At 38.1% G+C, this 12,634-nt stretch overlaps 1 protein-coding gene across 4 annotated transcripts in view; it reads right to left on the bottom strand.

Annotated features, from left to right (window-relative positions):
* LOC139724780 (CREB-binding protein-like) overlaps positions 1 to 1,329 on the bottom strand; it is a 35,675-nt gene extending 34,346 nt beyond the window's left edge. For all 4 annotated transcript variants that reach the window (XM_071635894.1, XM_071635897.1, XM_071635896.1 and 1 more), the window contains exon 1: positions 822 to 1,329. In XM_071635894.1, the coding sequence (XP_071491995.1) occupies positions 822 to 915 (94 nt within the window). In that variant the 5' untranslated portion in view covers positions 916 to 1,329. The remainder of the gene's footprint in view (positions 1 to 821) is intronic.
* Positions 1,330 to 12,634: the final 11,305 nt, after the last annotated feature.

The raw sequence follows: 12,634 nt of genomic DNA, 5'->3' as shown, positions 1-12,634 counted from the left end.
ATTTAATGTCAACATTTTTTTTTTTTTTATTTATTTTTTTTTTTGGGGGGGGGGGGAGAGAACTTGGTAAAGAGTACAAAATACTGCAGTGCATGGCAAGAAGTCTGGCAATCTGTGGCAGAGATGGGGAAAACACCATCTGTGCCACAACTCCTCTCTTTACATAGAGTCTCCACAACTGAAGCAAACACCAGTAAAAAAATCATTCACTCCTAATGACCAGAAAATAACATGTCATTATGTAGTTTACGTGAAACTGGTCCTTCTATCAGTAAGGCTCCAAAAGCCGCCTCACCCTTTTCGAAGAGTCTGACTATAAAATGTATTCTATTACCTTACTGGCCTGGGTAGGTCAGCCTACATTTGCTAGTACAGACCAACGCTGACCAAAGACAATACACAGTGCATTATCACATGCATCAGTTTTACTAAACACAAATTAGAGGTACTGCAGGTTAAAGAGCAGAATGCAGGCCTTAAAATGTACAATTTAGAATAATTGTGTTACTACAGACTGCTCACTGTCGGGTCACAACTGCTTCTCACAGTCACAGGAGCTTCACCAGGCCAGGGCTCCCATTACATTCACCTTTCATATTCCACTGCATGGTAAATTAGCCCACACATATCCACTGATGATCACATGTTAAGGCAAAATATTACTTCACATATCAGTTTCGGAAAATACCTGATCGATGTCAGAAGCATGATTTGTCTGTGTCATGCAATATTTTAACCCACTTACGCACTAAGGGCCCCAGCGATCGGAATTAAAACAAAGAAATTGCTATCTGATACAGCCAGGATGTTGTGAATTTTACCTGATTCGGTGCGTTCACTGCCAACATTAGAAGCGTTTGCTGGTGACGCCAATTTTTGCCTTTTCGTTGGCGGTCCGTCCATCTGGTCCGCCATGATTAAATCTTATGCACCAGATCTGGGTATTCTTCTATCAATCGCTCTTGAGGGTAGATTTTTGGACTAATAAGTTCCTATCGGCCCATCTACTCGCCAACAACAATCGCATCTTGGACGCAGAGTTCAACCAGGGCATCGACATGTCTCTGAAACTTCGCTGCGAACATCTTTCCTCAATACACACTATGATGCGGGCGTACAAAGCTTGATCTCCGACAAATCTCCGTGAATTTGAAGGCGCTTCCGTCACATTATGCTGCAGTTTTAGTCAATCTAGTCGACTTCGAAGGCTTATTGGAATACTAGCTAAGCACTTCAGATCGTCTAATGGTAAAAGGCTTCCGATATGGGACGTAAAAATTCTGGAAAAATTGCTGTTTTCGCCCGGCAGGGCTTTCACAAAATGGCGGCTGTTGATGAAAACTTTTTACGCTTGTCAGAGAACCGAACAAGGAAAGCTTCCGGAAAAAGCCGAAGCCGAAAAATAATTTAGGCAACGATTTCTCATTAGCATATGAACAGACTTCGCAGTTTCTGATGGCTGATTGGTCAAAGCCCTTATGACGTGTTTCTGATTGACAGGTATAAATGAATCGGCAAATAACGGGATATTTCGGACCGTTTCGTAATTCAGGTGACGAATCAGTGGCCGTATACTGTGGGATTCTTTAAATACCCAGTGGTCTTAGCGCGCATGTCGTGATCAGTGCAGAGTTTATGGTTGGCAAGTTACGGCGAGAGAAGAGAGCGTGGAAGATTGTTTTCACCGATCGTGACAAGAAGAAAAGTACTTTTAAAAGCTATTTCTCGGTACTCTTGAGGCGTTTGATGAAGTGACAGTTAACCACCTAATTTCACTTAGCATTTCAATACTGAAACCACAAAATATTTGCTCCCTGGCTTCTAAAAAATGACAGGAATTCCATTGATATTGATACAATCTTTGTGGGACGCATGTGCAACTTTAGAAAATAAAGAAAGAAAGCAATCAGTCATAATAAACAAGGAGGATTTAAGACATCCCATCGGTGTCCTTAGTAATGCAGTGATGAAACTATAGGCTAGTATTAGGTTTCTAGGTCAAGCAGACTTTGCGTGCCAAAGAAAGGCCAATTAATGCATCAAGAATCCGATATGACAGACTTAGCAACATCTTGATGGAATGCATGCAGGGATCTAAATCAAGACTGGTTAGTGCGGGTCAAATACAGTCAAACCTGCCTTAGCGGCCACCTCTCTATAGCGGCCACCTGTCTATAGCGGCCACTGAAAAAATCCCCCGAGAGAAAAGCAATGTTAAAGACCCTGTGTATAGCGGCCACAACGCGGCCAGCGGCCACAAATTTTGTTTCCCGTGGTAGATTTTAACCTGTCTATAGCGGCCAAAAACTCGATGGAGCCGTAGCCGAGCCGAAAATTTCAGCGTGTTTTTCTTCTTGTTAGCCGTGCCAGTCATTCCTGGGCAACGTTCAGTGATCGCCATCGTTGCATTCATCACTTATTCAGTCACAATAATGCACTAGCGTTAAGCTTTCTTCATGACTGTGCACATGCTACATGTACTGTGCAACAATTTCAGAAACACCGGCATTGTTCCACACATGTGCATACGTACACACATACATGTACAGTAAGTTGATGTATACAACGATGATACATGTTACCTGTCTATAGCGGCCACCTGTCTATAACGGCCACTTTTCCCGTATCCCTTGGGTGGCCGCTATAGACAGGTTTGACTGTACTTCAATCTTCTTTGAAATGCATGTCTGCACAGATTGTTTACGGAGCTCTTGGAGGCTCACATTAACCATAATATTATGAATTAATGTCTGCATGGAACAATTTATGCCACATTTTCAGGTTGCATAGTGACTTGAAATTGATTTCTCATATAGTTAATGCTGCTAAACAGAACAATGTAAGACATGTATGAATTTATACTGTATATATGCCTACACACTTTGTATGATATTTCATTATTTAGCGAGCGGATGTTACGGAAAGCATGACTGAGAAAAGACGGATTCTCTCATTCCTGTTAATGCAAAAAAAAAAAAATGTGTGAAATGCATTCATTCAGATAATAACATTGTATATCTATAAAACTGTATAGTTCTACTTCACCTATTACTAGCTCCGGTTGGAGTTACATTATTAGTGAACCCATGGCCAGTGCTGGGTATACTGTCATGTTCGCAATGATCAATTATCTTCAACTTGTAGAACTTTGTTGAGTTTAGGCATTGTGATTATCAAGTTAAAATGGTTAGTGGACAACTTACAAAAAGAACGTGTAAAAAACCCAAGATTATACATGTCCATTCCAATACTCAATTATCATACAATGGAACTGCATCGGCTGTGTCCTGTTAATCGTTTCAGCATCATTATATATCCGAGATTTTACAATATCGTTATATTCACGCATTCAAGAAACTACAGAGTAGTCCCTCTAATTATATCAATCAAATGATATTGGTGAAGTTTACACTGCATGATATCCTTATCATAAAGTTTTATTTCAACAAAGCAGTATTGTCATATGCCACTCACAATTATATATAGTTCTATCATAAACTTCAAAATATTGCTCACTCGCCATCAACATAAGGAGCTTACAGTGGTAAATATAGTGGCAGTCGTTGTTGTTTTTAAAGTTTTTCTTGATGTGATTATCGTTTTATGAATATTGTACTCCATTTACACATGAGAAAAGACACCAAACTTCCGGCACCAAACAGCTGATGACTTCTTTATGTCCCTTTCTGCTGCACATTAAAATCATGAAAGGATGTATTGTTGACGGTCTCTTGGACTAACGCATTTTTGCGCGTCACCTTTTGATTGATAGGTGAAATAACTGTAGGCTCAACACCTACTTAGCCTGCAAGTGAAAATAATGCTTTTATATAGGCCAAACCGGCAGTTCTTATAAAGAAAAGCGCGAAACTATGTAGTAGGACTGGATTTGGATGAAAATTGGCTTGAGAGGAATAGAGGTCTGAATATCTGACCTGTGTGTAAATGAAAACATTTATTTTACAATTTGCTGTCCTGCAGGTGTTTTCTGACGCTTACTTTATACAGAGACGAAGAATGTATCACCTTGCAATTAACACATTTTTATGCTCATCATTACAAAGCAGGGAGGTATAGGCCTAGTGCTCCCAGGTTATAGGACTCATCGAACCTCTGCTATATACCCAAGAGACTATAGCCCCCCCCCCCCCCCGGGAAAAAAAAACACACGCGCGCGCACACACACACACACACACACACACACCATTTGCCTGTTTCCTATATGTCATGCAGGCATACCTTTTCCTTCGGGGCAAGTCCTACTTTATGCTCCATATGGCCAATTATGATCGAATGGTGAGACGTTGTGGTAAATGTGTGTGCGTGAGTGTGTGCGTGTGTGTGTGTGTGTGTGTGTTAATATTACTGTAACAAATGTGTGTATTTCGGTGCTGTGTATCTATGTGAATATATGTGTCCTTATTTTGTATACACACACACATACAATATGCATATATAAGAATCATGAGTATATATTCCAGTGACAGATCCAGAGGGGGCGCAACCGGCGCACGCCCCCCCCCCCCTCCCTATTTTTCGTTAAAAACAAAAGAAAACAAAAGAAAAAATGAAATGAAACCCGGAAGTGGTAGCAGAAATATTAGTTGTGCACCCCTCCCCCCTTTTAAAGAATTCCTGGATCCGCCCCTGTATTTATATTCTTATCGTAGGCTCTTTCTAAAACTTCAACCGCGGACAAGCCAGCCATTTTTAGGACCGAGGCATCGAGGAAACGAAGCGCTGCAGAACACTCTGACCTCATGGGGCTTCCCCGGTAATTGTACACGTACGATCCAGGGAGAGAGAACGTGCTCTTGAGCGGCTGGCCGCATCCATACAATGACAGCTGGTTTTACCACAGCACACTTCCGAATCGTTTGAAACATCGACTAAAAATGCTGCACTTGCTCGTCCGAGTTAACACGTTGAAATAGGTAGAGGACGCAACTTGAAATTTGCTCTGAAAGGCACTAAGAAATGAACGAAAAATATCAGACAGTATACATCTTATACATACAGATCTACGCATCCAAAGATATATATATTTTTTTTTTTTCCTTTGGCATGACGTTCGTGCTCGCACCAGTGCGTGAGTGCGGGAAGGGCTTGCGCGTTCTGTAGTGTGTGGGGTTTTTTTTAAATGGTATATTTTCGTTCGTTTTTTTTTTAATCATTTATTACCATTCACTTTAATTTTGATTCGCAGTATAGGTCTCTATCTCAAAATACAAGTGTTGAATAGTACACTGAAAGGAACGCTCTTACTGTTTCGTTTGCAGACCGTGCAGGCCGGGTGCAAGGATTCAGGACTAACGGTGAGAAAAAAGTGTCTTTTTCTCTACGCTTTTTTCCCTCTACCAGCGAGTTGATTGTGGGGCATGTGGTCTGCTGTGTCGTGCGTGCAGTGTGGCACAGAATAGGGGCGGAGCCTAGTTTATTAGGGGCTCGGGCGACACACATGGAAATTGTGCGCCGGGGTTCCCCCGTTTCAGTGCGCATGTACCATGCATGCAGTGTGATCTGAAGGTGCATGAGCATAAACTTAGGCCACGCCTCTTTGGGTTTCCCTCGCTCATACAGGCGGTACACTTGACCACAGTACAGAGAAGTTTTTTCTCACTTGATGGAATTCACACCCACGCACGAATATAATGTTCGTACTGTTGTTGATATCGTTGTTCTCGTTCTAAGGTTAATATTGCGTTCATTTACTAGTAGTTGGTATTCTTGTTTCATTTCATATTCTTTCTCTTGTTCTAATTTAGTTTAACTGCTTGTTCATTTCTTGTTGTCTTTATGCTTCTTCTTGTTCATACTTTTTGTTCTCGTGTCATTTGTTGGTATAATTTTTACTCTTATTCTTTTTACTCTCGTTCTTGTTTATTTCTTGCTATGATTATTATTCTTGTTCTTGCTCACGTACTAGTTCTTGCTAACGGTAGTTTTCATTCTAGTATCATCCGACCACGTTACATGACAATGCGACTACTGTCGTTAGCTGATGTAAAAGAAGAAGAAGAAGAAGAAGAAGAAACAACGCAGAAATTAAATCAACCACGCTTTGAATTTGTCATGTTTCAGTGCAGTAAATGATTATGTTATCCTACATAATGTTCAAGTTGAATTTGATAAATTAAATAAAAGAACACGAACGTAATGAAGGAAGTTTCAATCAAAATCGAACATAAATTACGAAAGGGTTTAAATCTTAGAATTTTCCATGTTTTCGCGCAATCAGTGATGTCGCAGCCACATACTCAAATCGGCAGCGGTGGTTAATGTGATCGCTTCATAAGCGTCTTCCTTTCTACTGCACAGTCTCCATATAATTCGCGCCTCGGTAAAAACATGAGAACTTTGAAATTCCATCAACTGTCTTATATTATATATCTGATTTTTATGAAACTTCTTTTTCATAATTTAGTATTTATTGGTCAAAAATAAATGGCACTGACAGCAAAGAATAAAATAGCAAGTGAATTACAGAATCATATAAATAAAGGGAAAAAATGATGCAGCATAGCAAAACAAATACATAGAATATTGCATAACAAATATGACAATACCCTGTACATTAATTATACATTTTCAAATTAAATTAAATTACTAACCTCCATTTTTGAAAATGAGATGCAAATTTACCTTTCTTTTTGGAAATTCTATATTCTATATTTTTAGGCAAGCCTGAATATTCTATATATCAGCACGCCTAATGGTATTCTATTCTTAACCTGAACATAGTTTGGAATGGAGATTAAAGTATCTCTCTTCAGTCTATTGATGGCGCGCAGTAAAAGCATGTATAGGCCTATGTTAGGCCTATATTTGTACATTTAAAGGAAACCAAAGCCAAAATGTAAATGTCGACTGAGTGAAAGCAGCAATATTAGTAGAACACATCGGTAAAAAGCAGAATCGGGCGATCGATTCAAAAGTTATGAATTTAGTGTGAGTGTGTGTATATCATTCTCAGTTATTCCCAAGTGATGTGTGCTTATATGATTATATTATGCAATAACTGTGTCTTGAATAGAATCTAATGCAGATCTGCTGACAACAACAAAAACAAAAACAGGTGCATGTGAATACATTGGGTGAGGAGGATAATCATTGTGAGAAGGCTTTTGACGGGGAACGACAGATTTTATTTTGATTACTGATTTCATTCTCTAGAAATACATCCTTATTGTATATAACAAAATGAGGTATAGATTTTTTTCAACGATTGGAGATTGTATGAACTATTCATATTCATATTTAATACACATTCAAGTGAATGCTTATATGAGTCATGCAATTGTTATATCATTATGTAAGGCCCCACTAAATGAAATCAAGGGTTACTATAAAATTAATAGTGTGGCCGTGCCTATAACGAACGGCATGGAATCTCATGATGAAAATGTCCTCTTATAAAGTTATGAATGAAAAAAATAAACAGAGAAGAGAGTATATTATTATCATCACATGTGATCAGTGGCCACTGCTTCTACACCGTATAGGCCTATATACTTGATCGCAATAAGTTACGATCAGTTCTTGATTGTTTGGTTTCTATTCATAAAGTTGCGGGGTCAAATGCATCGTTTCATTTTGAAGAATGATGTGAATCTCTCTCTCTCTCTCTCTCTCTCTCTCTCTCTCTAAGAAAGACAAAAATTAAGAGAAAATGGCAAACAGTCCGACTGACAAATACAATATACTACGATTAAATGAGAGTTTACAAAAGTCCGAGGCCTTCGGCACATTTAATAATTTCTATATGATAATCATCGATTTGATTACAATGATATCAGTTTTAACAATCTTATCCGTGACAGTGAATTTAGCTAAGATTGTATTCATTTTTATTTCTCCTTTCTTCTGTGCAGTGGCGTATCTAGGGAAAACGGCGCCCGGGGCAAGCGCGAAAATTGCGCCCCTAATTTCTGAAAAAGTGTTCAACCCTATACCCATTCCGGTAGGGACTTTATTTGTTTGTTTGTTTGTTTGTTTTTATTTCCGTCTTCATATAAAAATACACACATTACAAGTTACATATACATTGCATATACGTACAGAAGAAACGGGGGATTGCCTGTTCAGTCATAATTTCAAAATATGTCTGTTCTTCCACATGGTCCCGATATAATACGCTATAAACAAAGTCCATATGATATGCTTTTTCAAGCACTTAAAAGGGGTCTTTTGAGGGTGATTCAAATGTAATGAATTTTGATAAATTGTGGCGAGCGAGCGCAGCGAGCGAGCCAAAAATTTTTGCATTTCAGCTTACAAAACATGGAATTCTTGTCATTTTTTGCTAATCATATCTTACAATATTTCCGCGTCATCATCACGTTTTGTTATTATCTCTTTCTTCTTTTTTTTTTGGTAAATTTTGGCGAGCGAGCGCAGCGAGCGAGCCGGAAAATTTTGCATTTCAGTTTACAAAACTTGGAATTCTTGTCATTTTTTGCTTATCAAATCTTACAATTCTAATCAAGCTATCGTGACGACCTTATAGATAACGATTTATACCAACAAACTGAGGACTTGAAAAAATACTCTAAATTAGTACGAGCGAGTGAGCCGAAATTTGTATATTTCCGCGTCATCATTACGTTATGTTCTTATCTGTTTTTATTTGTTTTTTTTCCGCGCCCCCCCCCCCCCCCTCACGTATGTTCGAAACCGTTGGCGTCCTCTTTTGATCCAATCGGCGATCGCTTCAGAATGAATTAAATTGCAGCCGCTGCTCCGTGTAACATTTTTCCTGCTAAATATAAAATGACACGTGTGAACACGATAGACATTGTCATTTTGTCCGCGTCATCATCACGTTTTGTTCTTATCTTTCTCTTCCTTTTTTTTTTTGGATAAATTTTGGCGAGCGAGCGTAGCGAGCGAGCTGAAAATTTTTTTATTTCAGCTTACAAAACATGGAACTCTTGTCATTTTTTGCGTATTAAATCTTACAATTCTAATCAAGATATAGTGACGACCTTATAGATGACAATTTATACCAACAAACTGAAGACTTGAAAAAATACTCTAAATTAGTACGAGCGAGTGAGCCGAAGTTTGTATATTTCCACGTCATCATTAAGTTTTGTTATTATCTTGTTTGATTTGTTGTTGTTTTTTTGCCCCCCCCCCCCCCCGTATGTTCGAAACCGTTGGCGCCTTCTTTTGATCCAATTGGCTATCGCTTCAGAACGAAAGAAATTGCAGCCGCTGCTCCGTGAAACATTTTGCCTGCTAAATATAAAATGACATGAATGAACACAATAGACATTGTCATTTTGTCCACGTTATCATCACGTTTTGTTCTTACCTTCTTTTTTTATTTAAATTTTGGCGAGCGAACGCAGCGAGCGAGCCGAAAATGTTTGTATTTCAGCTTACAGAACATGGAATTCTTGTGTAAACACAATAAACATTGTCATTTTGTACGCGTCATCATCATGTTTTGTTTTTATCTTGTTTGATTTGGTTTTCTGCTCCCCCCCCCCCCCAACCATTCTCCCTCCCTTTCCGGGCGATTTTTTTTCTTCTTCTTCTTTTCTTTTCTTTTTTCTTTTCTTTTTTCTTCTTCTTCATTTTTTTCTTCTTTTTTTTCTTCTTCTTCGTTTTTTTTTTCGCTTTTTGCGCCCCCAAGGAGTGGCGCCCGGGGCACGTGCCCCCCTTGCCCCCCCCCTAGATACGCCACTGCTTCTGTGGGCATTTAGTGTTTTTATTATCTCATTATGTCTCCAGAATCTTTATTTAGTATCGTTGTTGCGAAAACTATAATTATACTCAATAATATAGAGTCCAGGCGTATACCATGTATTCGAGCATAATATGGGCGTCGTGCATTTACAGGTTGGATTCTTATACGCATTTTTTTTTTTATAAAACTTTTTATGAAACATTGCATTGATCAAGAGGAATCACGGAGAAGAATTGTGTAGTATTTTTATTGTTTGTGTGATCATTGTAATCATATTTGTATGATTTTTTTTGAACGGACAGAATAGTTAATAAAAAAATTTAATTTCATTCCAGACAAATCCTAGAAAATAAAATAGTCTTTCTTGATCATGGTATTGATTCCCGTTTAACTTTACGAGATTTCGCCAGGGACCAAAGATCAGCTATACACTTTGTATATACCGTTGTATGTTGCATCCTTTAAATCGATACTCACCGTTTTGTAATCATGCCTTTAAGTCAAATTTGTCCACCGTTTTGTTGGTTTGCTGCCTAAAGGTCAAAGTGTCTGTCATTTATAGGCCTCCTGTGTTTCTGATTTGTATTATGTTTGTTGTTTTTTCTCTCAACCTATTACCTGTAGCATATCGAGCTCAAAAATTTGTAGATATAGATTCATTCACAAAGATGCCTTGGTGAGAAAGACAGTTATGTCTACCTCAAGCCGCTGAAGACTTTCACCACTCCAGTAAACACATGGAAAATGACACTTTTTACTTCAAATTCAAACTTTTTATATCATTTTCCATTTTTTTCGAACATAATATGCAATGTAATGATTGGAATCGGACGTGCATTTGGATGATGCACATAATAAGAAGCAAAAATAACAATATGTTCATGGCTATAATAAGTCTTTACAATAATGTCTTTACAACGAACGGCAGGAAAGATTGTGATATTCTTGTTTGAATCAGGAAGCTGGAAATGAACTTACTTATATATAGCGACGTTCATTTCCAGTTTCTTGATTCTAATAAATATCACAATCTATCTTCTGAATGAATGAGAAGAATTAACATTACCAGTCTGAACAGCGGGAAATGTCCTGATGAAAATGTCCTCATTACATTGAAAACAATACAGTGATGACTGAAAAACATCTGGGAATAAATGGCTCTCACTTCATGTGATAGAATGGGTCCCTATTTAAACACCGTACTTGATCACATTCCTAGTTTGTTTGTTTTTATTAATAAGATTGCGTGGTGAAATGTATTGTTTGACTTTATGATTTTGACTAAACCTCTACAAAGATTCTTTCTATTTACTATTTTATATATTTGGTCAAGATATAGAATCCCATACATACCTAATTGAGCAACTTATTGATTGGTCAAGAAAAGGCCGCTCATTCTCTACACAGCAAATTTTTATCCAGACAAGAATTTGTCAAACTTCCGCAGAAATTGACAATGTATCAGAATAATTATGTCCCCTTTTTTTAAAACCACACCCACACGTTGGGATGTTAACAACTAAAGGAGCCCTCGATATAATGTTTACTGCACTACGCAGAGTGCTTGTACAGAGTTTTCTGGTATATGGTTTTGCTATTGTTGGCCTCTTTGATGAAGTATAAATAAGCGAATGAGAATTTTGCCAATGTGTAACAGTGCTTTGTCGTCCATATATATTTATTGATGAGCTGTTCACTTTGAAATCCAAAGAGCAGTTTCTGCTTCCCCAATGAACAAGAGTTGTTCCTTGATGGGAAAACTCATGACGGAAAGAAACAGAGCTGTTCATAATGATTATATAACGGTCATGACCGTCACCGCATTGACTCCTGTCCAAGTATATTCGAAATTCAAGATTCAAATTTATTTTCATTTCCATAAAATAAACAGAGAAATTGTATACAATGTATAAGCAGAACATATATTTGTAATAATTGCAAAAACGTAAATTGACAAAATACATGTGAAAATGAGTGACAATGAAGAAAACACAATTGTTTTTTTTTTTCAGATATACATATGCATATAGTACAAGCAAATTAAGAATGGAAATGGAGGGTCCGACTAAAAAAAAGCAGAGCTTGTATGATATGAGATATTACCCGTCTCTCTTGCCATCTTTCCATTAACCATCTTCACTCGGTTTCAGAAGAAATGAAGTTCGTTTTCACCGCTTTCAACTTTATAACGTATAGAATGACCAATGGTTTAAGTCTGTTCTGAAAATGATTTAGGTGGAAAATGACTAGCAGGGCTCACCGTACGAGATTAATATCTCGTCAAAGTACAGTACTAGTAAACGTCAGTGTCGACGAAGAGTACCGAATAAAATCCGACTCGTATGGAAAATGGTAACACTTGTTTTGCGAGTTTAAATTCTTCTCATGTAGATATCGAAGTTTAAGAAATTGCATGCAAAAGTGTTGCCCGTGACTTATGATTTGTTTGTTTGTTTTTTCCCGTAAACGTTTTGTTTATTTTCGCATTCTATCATCTGTCAGAAAAGAAGTACTATTCGTTTTGGCACAAAAGAAAGTCATTTTCAGTCTTAAAGCTTTGTTGGAGTTACATTCCCCTTAATTTGATGAAAATAACATGATTTCTCCCTTTTTAGCAGGAGGTGATCTTGTGCAAGGTTCACACAGTTCGGGATAATTTTGACATAGTATAATGCATTTTTGCGGCGGTGTATAAGTTGATAAAACGGGCAGACGCGCAAGTCTCCAGACGAGCTGTGCACATTGATCGCCCTTTACCGTTTGTTGAAGAGAGCCCCCTTGCGGTCGGCTGGTGTATCCACGAACACCATTGATGTCCGTGCAGTGAAGCAGATCGGAAGACACCAGTACAGTGTGGAAGACTGAAGTTGAGGAAAATCGGACAATACGTTCAAAAGTTATGCATTTTGAAAGCTTCATTTGCTAGGTAAGAAGACTGAA

Source organism: Diadema antillarum, unplaced genomic scaffold (assembly GCF_040938485.1).
Source record: "Diadema antillarum isolate AM-2024a unplaced genomic scaffold, OU_Dant_1.0 scf00000228, whole genome shotgun sequence".
In the NCBI taxonomy this organism is placed as follows: Eukaryota; Metazoa; Echinodermata; class Echinoidea; order Diadematoida; family Diadematidae; genus Diadema; species Diadema antillarum.
The sequence above is the reverse complement of the archived record's forward strand: the minus strand, read 5'-3'. Positions and strand labels throughout refer to the sequence as shown.